The sequence below is a fragment of the Zeus faber genome (assembly GCF_960531495.2).
Source record: "Zeus faber genome assembly, chromosome: 8".
Classification (NCBI taxonomy): domain Eukaryota; kingdom Metazoa; phylum Chordata; class Actinopteri; order Zeiformes; family Zeidae; genus Zeus; species Zeus faber.
The window spans coordinates 5,381,706-5,394,205 of record NC_137195.1 but is presented as its reverse complement, the minus strand read 5'-3'; the positions used below and the strand labels follow the sequence as shown (position 1 = coordinate 5,394,205).

At 47.5% G+C, this 12,500-nt stretch overlaps 1 protein-coding gene across 1 annotated transcript in view; it reads right to left on the bottom strand.

Annotated features, from left to right (window-relative positions):
- bbs9 (Bardet-Biedl syndrome 9) overlaps positions 1 to 12,500 on the bottom strand; it is a 128,758-nt gene that overhangs the window by 100,829 nt on the left and 15,429 nt on the right. The window contains exons 7-13 of the mRNA XM_080005198.1: positions 10,109 to 10,193; positions 9,234 to 9,417; positions 5,962 to 6,085; positions 924 to 1,105; positions 605 to 681; positions 442 to 495; positions 1 to 99 (exon numbers count right to left, since the gene is read on the bottom strand). The exon at positions 1 to 99 is cut by the window's left edge and continues 4 nt beyond it. Of these exons, the coding sequence (XP_079861324.1) occupies positions 1 to 99; positions 442 to 495; positions 605 to 681; positions 924 to 1,105; positions 5,962 to 6,085; positions 9,234 to 9,417; positions 10,109 to 10,193 (805 nt within the window). The remainder of the gene's footprint in view (positions 100 to 441; positions 496 to 604; positions 682 to 923; positions 1,106 to 5,961; positions 6,086 to 9,233; positions 9,418 to 10,108; positions 10,194 to 12,500) is intronic.

Sequence of the window (12,500 nt, the reverse complement as noted above, 5' to 3'; positions counted from 1 at the left end):
TGGTTCCAGGGCAAACTGGTCTTGAGTGACAGCCAGAGGCGGCGGGACGCAGACGGTCAGCTTGGGCCCCTGTAGGACGGAGTTAGACTTCACCTTCACCTGAGGGAGAGGGAGGGGAGGAAAGCGGAGCCATTAGCACAGGTTTAAAGCGCACCCAGACCGGGTTTCACTTTGTGAGAAAGGGGCTCGGGGCAAATCCCATCCTTCCAATGTCAGGACCTACTGCCGCGCAAAACTCGGACACTCGAACGCGTGTCGATGAAGAGTTCTTCTCTTGAACTGTGTTGTATTTGTTGTTACAGATAAATGCCTTAACTGTTTAGAGGTTAGGTTAATCCCGCCTCCCGAGTCAAAACCTGCGTGACAGCACTGCACAAGCTGCTTCAAGCTAATTGGCCCGCTGTGATGTCATCAGTGTGTCCTCATGCCACCATAGCTCACCTTGACAGAGACCGATGGGACGGGCAGACCATCGATGTCCTGAATCAGAGCTTGCTGCGGAGAGAGAGAGAGAGAGAGAGAGAGAGAGACAAAATAAAACCATTGTGTGCGTGTATGTGCGTGTGTGTGTCTGTCTCTGTGGTCACGGTGTGGGCTGTGGTACCGATGGGTCGTCCATGCTGGAAGAGACAGTGGCTGTGACGGTCAGGTCCTCCTCAGCGTCTGCCTGATGAAGGATGTCTGAGAAGTACACAACACACGCAGTCACGGCCTGAACCACTCTGTCATTGTCCGAGACAAAAAAAAAAAAAAAAAGAGGCACAAAGAAAGAATTTAGAGATGAAGAGAGAGCAGTAGATGGACACGAGACTTGAACACCGCCCAACTCATGATTTGGCATCTGAAACCCAGCGAATCACTGGAACCACCGTGGCTCTCCCGCTCTCCCTCTCTCCAGTTTGACTGCTCTTGCTCCGTCCTACCGTGAGTCCGCGTGGCCTCCCTGATGAACCTCTGCAGGCTCTTCATCTCCATGTCCAGCTGCTCGTAGTCCACCTCGCGGGCATCCACCTTGGGCGTGGAGAAGAAGGAGGGGTCCGTCCCCATGTAGGAGCACTGGAGGCGGCCACCCGAGCTGAGGGTCACCACCACCCCCCTCAGCTCCCTGCAGGCGACAGGAGGAGAGAGGAGGAGAGAGGAGGAGCGGATGTGAGGGGGCGACAGGAGAGGAGCAGGGAACAGGGAATGTCACCGTGATTCCATGTGGTATCGCAGGGAAATTACATTCGCTCTGAGCCTGTCGATTGCGTACGTGTTACAATGAGCTCACCCGTCAGCGCCAGATATGGCTCCCGTACGACTGTGGCAATACTTTAGGGCGTCTCTTAAATGAACTCCTTCGGCCGCGGACATTAATTTGGCTAACCGAAAAGACTCGTTAGAGACTTGTTAAAAGACTTTCAAGTTTCTTTGCGGTCGATTTTCCCCATTCATCAGGAAAGTGTGAACGTTGACGTCAGATGTCGGTACTCACAGTCAGATCGCCCTGATTCTTATAGCATTACATGATTATAACAAAGTATAAATACACACAGACATACTCATGACAGGACATGATGAAGAAATGGTTTCTTAATTATTCTTAATTTTTTTTTAATTGTGGATGTGTTTTGTTTTGTTTTGATGTTTTGTTTTTTTATGTGTTGTGTTCATTCTGGTCAGGACACTGCTAAAGCCACCTTTGCATAGAATCCGACAAACAAAAACAACACGGTCATTCTTTTCCAACGGAGAGTCGCAAACAGCGTGCCAAAAGCTCTGATGCATAAATCTGCCGCGTGGAGATGTCTGTATCCGATCGAGGGTCTGAATGCCTTTTCGGATGAAGTGTACGTATCAACCTACTGGATGACACAGTTGCACAGAATAAGCCTCGCCCCCATCGACATGCATCTTATGTGCTGCTTAAAGTAATCACATCTACAATTCCACCCCTTTATAAACCAGTTTGACAAAGGCTTGTGTATTTAAATTAGTAATTACTTGACACCTGAACATAGACTTCCGTTTGTGTGTGTGTGTGTGTGTGTGTGTGTGTGTGTGTGTGTGTGTGTGTGTGTGTGTGTGTGTGTGTGTGTGTGTGTGTGTGTGTGTGTGTGTGTGTGTGTGTGTGTGTGTGTGAGATCCAAGGGTTGCTTTTTAGTAGGGGGGAGGGAGAGGCAATACAATTTTTGGGTGTGAGTGTAGGTGTGTGTGCACTAACTGGTTGCAGATGTGTTGTGGGTTCAGGCCAGTGAGGCACCAAGCAACACACACACACACACACACACACACACACACACACAGACACACACACACGGAGGGGGTTCAGGCTCGGAGCAGCAGTTGGCCCTAACACCTGCACAGGAGGACGTCTAAGGGGGGCGTAAAACAAGCACTTTAACTTTACACACACACACACACACACACACACACACACACACACACACACACACACACACACACACACAGACACACACACACACACACACACACACACAACCCTAATAAACCTGATAGGAAATATGGTCCCAACATAGTATATGCGTGTGTGTGTGTGTGTGTGAGAGTGATTTAAAGAGAGATTAGGCAAATAGAGAGAAAGGAAGGAATAAAGAAAGAAGGAAAGAAAGAAAGAAAGAGAGAGAGTGAGAGAGGAGAGAGAGAGAGAGAGAGAGAGAGAGAGAGAGAGAGAGAGAGAGAGAGAGAGAGAGGGAGACAGTCCAAGCGAGAGAGCGATTTAGTCATGACCATAAATATGATGAAGAACTCATGAGACAGTGCAGCTGTTTGGAAAGCTGAACTGGACCAGAGGAAGACCAAGTCCACTGGGGGAGAGGGAGACAGTGAGAGAGAGACAGAGAGAGAGAGCTGTCTGTCTCACTCGCTGCATCAACTCTCTGTTCCTTTGCATGACTGACAATTTCCCTCTGACCTCACATCCAGTATGTACGATACAACATATTGAATTATTTTCAATCCATTTGTTTGTGTGTATGTCTGTTGCCACAGAGATGTGGTCAGGTAGTCGCATGCCAGGAGAGGAACGCAGTCATGTATATCTAATTTACATTAGATCATTGGAATTGCCAATCATTTTAAATTATTATTCCGTCTAAACATGTGAAATGTGTACATATAAGTAGGTGTATTGGAACAACACACATTTAAATAAATTTAACTCAACTTAACTCAGTGAAATTATTTTCTATAGTTCAAGATTTTTCACACCATAGTGACATCTCATGATCCTCAATGCCCGGTTAAATATATTTTTTTAATCTCTTTTAGCTCGTGAAGCTTTGTTAAACTCACATGTTTGGCCCATTTTCCACTTTATCAATTCATTTAAAATTCAATTTGAAATCAATCTTCTTCATCTTCTCACCACTGAAGTGCATGTGCTGCCCCACGGCTCCATTAACGTTGAAAATGTTTTTGCCTGTTGCCTGTTGCCTGTTTTAGGCCTGCAGTCTCAAACATAATATGCAGCTTGACGGACGAGGTGGGGCGTGGTCAAGCGTGGCTCTGCCGGACCCAGCGCCGACTCCTCCCTACGCCGATTGGTCCGACTCAGCGGGGGCGGGGGGCTCCTACCTGTGGTCTGCTCTCTCTCAGCGGGTAAGGTGCGTGGTGCAGTGGGAGACTGTGACCCTATCGCTACCGACGGCCAACCAGTCAACACAGTGGCACATTGTTTACGTTCTCGTTTGCCATCGAGCCTTTGTGTTGTTTAATTCATAAAAACCCGCCGCCAGGGCCGACGCTACCTGCGACAAGCCTCCGCCTCCTCCTCCTTGACCCGCACCCTGTGGGTGGAGCGTTCCACATACAGTACGCCTGTTTTCTTTATTCAATTTGTTTTCCATTGGCGGATTTCTTTATTCGATTCCATTTCCATTGACACCCAAGAGCTGGCTGTGACGCCATGGACGCAGTGTGTTGCTGTTTTACTTTCACATCAGGAGGAATAAGATAAGGATGGAAAAAAATAACATGTGACCACAGATCCTTGGTCTTAAAACAACATCTCACTTTGTAAGCATTTTAGACTTACATGTGCACTGTGTGTGTGTGTGTGTGTGTGTGTGTGTGTGTGTGTGTGTGTGTGTGTGTGTGTGTGTGTGTGTGTGTGTGTGTGTGTGTGTGTGTGTGTGTGTGTGTGTGTGAGATGTGTGTGTGTGTGTGTGAGATGTGTGTGTGTGCTCCCTCTCCCACACTCCATTACACCGAACAAGATGATAACTATCTGGTGCTTTAGAACAACACCCCCCCCCCCACTTTTATCCAAATAAAACCCAGGCACACACTATCAAGTGCATCTAAAACACACACACACACACACACACACACACACACACACACACACACACACACACACACACACACACACACACACACACACACACACACACACACACACACACACACACACACACACACACACACACAGTCAAACAAAAACAAAGACACACATATTCACAGAAAGCATCATTTTTCAGAACCGTGTTTGTGTTTTAATTGAGTCAAATTGCAGTTTGATTGTGGTCGTTTGGAATAAGAGCTGATTAGCTCTGACCACACCCTGCTGTGTTGTGATTGGCCATCTGGATCAGATTGTTAGGTGATTTCCTGGGGAGGATCACAGTGGATTTCACAGGCTGATAAACAGAATGAGTGTGTTGTTGTTGTTGTGTGTGTGTGTGTGTGTGTGTGTGTGTGTGTGTGTGTGTGTGTGCTGTAAGTGAATATACAAACTATTTTTGTCATTCTTTCCGACGGAGCATCCTCACACACAACAACAGTTAAAAGGCCGACCGACCAAAGAACAAAAAGAGGGTGGAAAAAAACATCAGCTTGGATTCAACATTAAATCTATTTTTTTACCCCTGTAATGGAGCCTGTAAATAATTATTTTATATTCAAGTTACATGATCTTGTTTTAATTGAGCTGAGGCGTCATTACCGCTTTTAATGCAACCAGTCATCTGGGATGGAGGGTGAGGACCAGCCCACTTTCACTTCCCTGGCAATTAATTACTCAACACACGAGTTCAGAAAGCAACACCAGGGTTCTTTGAAGATGTTTTAAATAAAGCAGCCAATGAAAAAAACTATTGGGGGTTTCTTCAACATCCTGCGAAGTCGAGTTTTCATTCTAATGGTACGGTCACACGGTGAGGGGGCGCTGCAGAGCCACAGGCAGGGATGCATTTCAAACGGAGCTCGGCTTCATCCAGCTGCAGGAGGCGGAGCTGCAGGGGGCGGAGCTGCAGGGGGCGGAGCTGCAGGGGCGGATCTGCAGGGGGCGGAGCTGCAGGGGACCGAGCTGCAGGGGGGCAAACGACGACCGGCGACGAGCTGACAGCTTCACGGCAACAAAAAAAGTTGAGCAGGTTTCAACTTTATGCAAATGAGCAGCGCCGAGCGTCAGGCGACAGCCAATCGGAGGGAAGATACGCTCTCAATGACGCTGGTCCTTGGAAGATGGATGCCCGGGCCACGTATTGTTACTATTTCTTTCAACGAAAAACATCACTTAAACTATCGATAAAATTAGGAACACGTCATTTTATGTTTCTTCAGCAAGGACAGTTCTTTATTTTGAGGGACGGATGGCAAATTATTTACAAAAAGAATTTCAAGAGACTGTTTATTTTGCCAAGTCAACCAACTACACCATTTTAATGAAAAATAAGTAGACTGCTTATTAAATATGGAAAAGGAGAGAGGTTTGAAGTGTTTGGTGCGCCCACAAAAGCCAGTCCATTCTGAGCCGACACGCCCACAAACGCCAGGGGCACAGAAGCCCCGTCGCTGGCGGCATGGCCGTAGCTTCATACTTGTACATTACTGATGGTGTCACACTCGGAACATTCTGGGGCCCCCCTGTCTTTGTGTTTGGTGTTTTCCAGGCTCCTCTGGAGGCCTTTCTTTCTTTAAAGGGAGGCTACGGTGAAACCACCTCCTGTGTGTACTCACGGGAAGTTGGCGAGGCGCACGGCGATGGGCACGCAGGACAGCTGGGCGGCCCACTTCAGGGTGACCTCCTGGTACACCAGCAGCATGTTGGTATGGTTTGCCAGCAGCAGGTTGGTGGTGCTCACTGAGGAAGACCGAAAAAAGTTAAAAGGTGTTGCTTTGGGAGGCGGAGCTCGGACAGAGTTGTGAGCGCACTTCACTCACAATTAAAGTGGTAAAAAGCTCTCTAAGTTGATCTTATTAAAACACTGTACTTCAAGTGTGTAGCTCTTGTTAAAGTGGTAATCTGGTCGAAAATTTGTTTAAAAAATAAACATATTTGACACTTTTATTTGGCTCGCTCTTCATAAGAAACAGCCATTCAATGTATTTTGTATTGTGTATGTGCTCCTCTACACGTTGTTTCCTTTGCTGGTGGTGGGGTCCGCCAGAGTGAAGACGAGGGCACATAAACCTGGAGCTGTTCTGGTGGGGTTTCATAATCTGAGGGAAACATGAACGCAGGTATATACATAGTGGGAAGCTCATTCCCTGGTCAATCGGGAGAGAGAGCGAGAGAGAGAGAGAGAGAGAGAGAGCAAGAGAGCAAGAGAGCGAGAGAACGAGAGAGAGAGAGAGAGAGAGAGAGAGAGAGAGAGAGAGGGGTGTGTGGGGAAAGGAAAGGACTGATGGGGTTAGTTGAGAACCAGCGCCCTGAAACTCTTCCCAGTTAAATTATGTATGTTTTATGTTTTTTTGGCAGTGCACACACACACACACACACACACACACAGTGTGTCCAGTCTTTGCCACCAACAGTGTGACCACCACCGAGGCAGATCTGAGAGCGCTGCCACACGCAGAGCTCCAGCTCCAGCCTGACCTGATGAAAATATAGCAGCAGCAGAAACACCAGGACTGTAATTATAATCTATACATGTAATTACACGCTAATTACAAAGGGCTAAGTGATTCCACCTTCACATTAAGCCTTGACCGATCCTCTCTCCCCCTCCAATCTCCCCCTTTCCTCTTTCCTCATTGCTCACCTTCCCTCTGCGCCCCTTCCCCCCATCACCCCTACTTCCCCACTTCTCCCCTCCATCCCATCACTCCTCCTCTTATTCAACCGTCCTGTTGGTGTACCGCTCCCTCCCCGTAACCTGTCCTCCTTTTCCCAAACCTAATTTCTCCTCTGCTCCCTCTCGCACTCTACTTCCCGCTCCTTCTCTCCTCTCCTCTTCACCGCTCTCTCCCTGTCTGGTAGCCAGTGGTGGAATCAGCCCTGGATCAGACACATCTGGCGGACCCTCCCTGCCAAGCACAGATAAATCTTTGTGTGTGTGTGTGCGTGTGTGCGTGTGTGTGCGTGCATGCGTGTGTCCGTGTAGGCGCCTGTTATGTGCGTGTTGTTTGTTTAATTTAATGTTAAGTGTCCATATAATAATTCCTTGAGGGCAAAGTTGAGAAACCGAGAGAGACAGGGAGAAAGAAAATTAGGCAACGAGAAAAAGGTGAGGGCAGAAGAGAAAGCGAAAAGTTTGAGGGCAGAGAGAGAGAGAGATGCAGGGGAACGCAGACGGACCATCAGATGGAGGAGAGAAAGGGCAGACAGACAGAGGGACAGAAAGCGATCGAGAGAGAAGGCAGCGCTCCAGCAAACACAGCTGTGTACTTGAGGACCAGAAAGAGGTTTGAAATCGCCCAGGACAGCTGTGTAATCTACGACTCCTCCACTCCACAGACGGAAAACACTACGCATCCCCCCCCTTCTCCCTCTTCTTCTTTTCTGCCTCCTCCCCTCCCCCTGTTTTCTGCCACACCTCTCTTTATGGCCCTGAGCTCTCCCGTGTTTTTACGTCGGTGCCGTGCTGTCGTCCAGATGAGCGTACAGCAGGTGGCTCTTCCACGTTCAACACATGCTGAAGCTTATAAAAATACATCTGCAAGTGTGTGTGTTTGAGTGTGTGTGTATGTGTGTGTGTGTGTGTGTGTGTGTGTGTGTGTGTGTGTTTGAGTGTGTATGCATCTTCTCAAATCTCTTCTAAATGTCCGCATTTAAGCTGCAATTTGATATAACATGATCATTATTAAAATACGGAAATTAAACATTTTGGGAAGAAAATCGTGCCAGCTGAAAGGTATGAGCAAATGTTAAAAACAGAACTTACTATCAGGTGATCAAAGTCCTGACAAATATTGATCTGAAAATAGACCAATAAGGACCTGAGTGCCTTGTCTTGGCTCTTTTGGACATGTTTGGAGAATGATGAGAGGATAAAAATAATGGTTATATGCTCAAACGTCTTTGGATACTCGCAGGCGAATCCAAGAAAAAACCCCCGGAAAAGCTGTTCGGCACAGTGGCCCAAGTGCGGGCCAGGGGGTTAAGAGAGTGATGCTGGGAATGTCCCAGTTACGCAAGGTGCCTATTTTTGTTTCGTTTGATAAGGAAATTCAGTCAAATGGAATACTATTATACTATAATACTATTTTCAGTTTAAAAAAAGAGAAATTTTAGATCGGGGCTATTTTAGAGAGAGAGAGAGAGAGAGTGAGAGAGAGAGAGCGGCGCGCTCCAAACCGGAATCTTAGTGAAGGTGCGTATGGTTCCGGAGCACCGGAGGGTGGTGTATCAGTCAAGCATGGCAACTTTGGGCATGGCACCCAAATGTGGCACCGAAATCTGCCTTGCGACTGGGTCGGGTAGATATCAATCGCACAGGGAACCGGTGCCATGGTGGTACATGTGGCACGACCCTTTTTTGATTCCGAGTGTGCAGGGAGGGGAGAGGCTCTTCACAGATGGTTTCGTTGTGTGAGTGAGTGAGGGAGAGAATCATGTGAATGTGAGAGAGAATCAATGCGCAGCGTGCAACAATGAAATAACATTTTACACATTTTAAATAGTAAAAAAAATAGAAAATAATTATGTGGCTGTGAATGTTGATATTTTGATTAAAAAAAAAACAACAACTTTAAAATACATTAAGTACAAAACAAACATAAAAAACATAAAAAAAAATAAAAAACATGCTTTGGCCCGCAGTGGGGCCGGGCTCCGGGCTTGCAATACACTTGGGGAAACCCTGCTTTTTATCCCCATCAAGCAGCAGCCATGTTTAAAATTGCAGTTATTGGGCAGAGGTTGTAATTTGTTATTTGAATCATTACCTAAATGACGAAGGTCATCTTCGTCTTGTAAATTTTCACTCGTCTGTAATGTCCGTCAAGTAGCTAGCCATGCCATAGCACAGTATACTACACCCAAAAGGAGAGTTTGCGTCCCTCACCTGAGGAGTACGGCAGGAAGCAGCTGGGGTTGTACTCCAGCTTCTTCATGAAGCGGATCTGACCGTTGTCACGGAGACAGTAGAGGTTCCTCTCCCCCAGTACGAAGATGGAGGAAGAGGAGTGGGAGACGGAGGGAACACACAGGTCCAGAGCTGCCTCCCCGAGGACCAGCGTCCAGTCCGGCTGCACGGACGCACAAGGACAAAACACACCTGGTTACGACACAGAACTTCCTGCCCAAAACCCTCTTTATCTGCCATTTGAAAAGACTTCCTCCCGCAGCTCCTCCACCGTACAGGATCCTCCCGAATTACCGGTAAACTGGACGATCATTTACATCTGATATGAGGGCTCTGTGACTTGGGACCTCATCCTGACTTGTACTTGGGTGGTTACTGACTTGGTGTGATGTCATCTTGTACAGACCAAGAAGGCGTTCGATGGCTAGAATGTGTTCCCGCTCCATCGGCGGTAAGCCACCCGGCTAACTGATGGAACCCAGATATCTGCCACTGAGGCAAACGACCGGGGAAACCCGACCAAGTCCGTTCTTATCAAGAATGACGTATGAACTTTTCCGGCGCACAAGTCCGTCCTTTGAGTACTGGGAATTGATCTAAACAGCTCTGCAGTTTGATTTCGCTCTACAGTTACCGCGGAGTCTGCGTTTCCAGATAAGAGATCGTCCTAATGGTTCGGAGCGCAACGTAAATGTCTTCGGGTGATGTGGGGAAAATAAAAGAGAGAGAGGTCAACTCGGAGCCTGGCGCTGGACCGATCAGATAACACTTCATAGGCAGTTTAGTAGCCCGCTGGCCGTGAAAGAGGAAATGGGGCCTCCGATTGGCTCCTAGATCCGGTGCCGGCGACCTACCGTCAGCCTCTTCCCGCCTGTTTTGAGAGGAAGCCCCGGGTCCTGTCTGCTCTCCGCTTCCGTGGCCACAGCCAGCGTCTCGTACCTGGCACGGGCGGGCACGCACGCACGCACGCACGCACGCACGCACGCACGCACGCACGCACGCACGCACGCACGCACGCACGCACGCACGCACGCACGCACGCACGCACGCACGCACGCACGCACGCACGCACGCACGCACGCACGCACGCACACACACACACACACACACACACACACACACACAGCTTTAGATACATTCACAGCATTTGTGGATAACATTCATGCTGCTGACTACTTAGTGCTGTTTGTTTGTCTATGATATACTCCCAGTGATAGCCTTCACAATTTGCATCATAGCTCCTATATATAGGAGAATTTTTTTGTATCCATTTATCTACAGTATGTAAAAATATAGAAGTATGGAATATTATCCTCACACGATGGCTGTTTGTAAAACCGGCGTCTAATGCAAGCTACCCAGTAAACCATACTTCACAACTTTTATTAAATCCAAATCCAACCCAAGTATTTGGGGGAATGCACTCCGCCTGATTAATATGAATCAAATCTGGATTTTTCAATAGGGTCTTTCCACTTTGATTCCTAATTTTCAGGTCATGATTAAACGGGTTCTCGTCTTTGAAACGGAAAAGGTGAATCACCTTTCCTTGTACTTTCTGCGCAAATGTCTCCCATGTAGGAGCAGAAACTGATGCTCTGCAAGGGGCTCTGTTGACAGGTGAGCTCGCTGGCCTTCAAGTGTTTAGACTGATCCCTGCTAAGTTGATTCTGGCGTGTTCTGTATGAGCACACTTCCAGTAAGAGTGCTGGCAGTAGCAGAATAGCGGGAACCAATCTCTCGCTCTCTCAAGTCTTCTCTGCCCCGCCCCAAAATGACACAGAACCATCATCTAAAGAGAGCGATTTATCACGTCTTTGTGCCCTCGCTATCGTTCCCTACGTTCACCTGCAGTTAATAAAGCTCCGACAGGGTTGGTGAGCAGGGATTGGAGATGTGTACGTAGCCAAGGAAAGGTGGATTGATTAAAAATAAAATGTGCATTAGAGCAAGACACTGAATCTTCTGCCTTCCTCAAGCAGGTTTGGCTGCGTGTTCCCATGTAACCTCTGACCTGTGTGTGCACGTGTGTGTGCCTCTGAGGAAATATAAGAACTATAAGAACACCGATCAGCCACGACATTAAAACCACCACTAATAACCACTAATAGTGTCATTTTAATATAAGTAGGTCCCCCTCATGTTGCCAAAACATCCTGAGCCGTGGAGGCATGGACTCCACCAGACTCTGAAGGTGTCCTGTGGTATCTGGCACCAAGACGTTAGCAGCAGATGCTTTAAGTCCTGGAAGTTGGAGGTGGGGCCCCCATGGATCGGGCTTGTTGTTCCAGCACATCCCACAGATGCTCCATCGGATCGGACCCTGACCCCACCTATCCACATGGTGCAGAAGAAAACGTGACTCATCAGACCGGGCCATCTTCTTCTGACGCTCACGTGTCCATTGTGAGCGCTCCCATACGCAGCAAGCTGCCATGCACTGTGTGTTCTACACCTTTCTATCATAGCACCATTACTTTTTCACCACTTTGTGCTACAGTAGTTCTTCTGGGGCATCGGACCAGACGAGCTTGACTTCACTCCCCACGTGCATCAATGAGTCTTGGGCGTCCATGACCCTGTCGCCAGTTCACCGGTCGTCCTTCCTTGGATCACTTTTGGCAGGTAGTAACCACTGCACAGCGGGAACAGCCACAAGACCTGTGCTTGTGGAGATGCTCTGACCCAGTCGTCCAGCATCACAATGTGGTCAAAGTGGGTCAGATCCTTACGCTGCTTCAACACATCAACTTTAAGAACTAACTGTTCAGTTGCTGCCTAATATATCCCTCATATAATAATAATAATAATATATAACACTATATATATATATATATAATATATCCCACCCCTTGACAGGTGCCATTGGAACCAGATGATCCATGTTATTCACTTCACCTGTCACTGGTTTTAATGTTGTGGCTGAATGGTGTATGTTAACAATTATTGCAATTGTAATTATTGACAAAGTTCTCAGAGAGTAAGACTCTAAACTAGGGATGCTAATTTAGTATTTTTTTTAATGACCGATTAATCAATCAGTAACCGTTAACCGACAATATCAAATTATTAGGGCACTGTCTCCCTAAAAAAATTAATTACGGTGGTTTTTGGATTTTCCAAATTCAAATTATAAATAAGGGGAATCATAAATATGTTTATAAGTGAACACAGGTCGCCATGCGATCGCGGAGAGACGAACGGGGACGGTGCTCAGAGGAACTCGTGCGCTGGGATACACGCAAA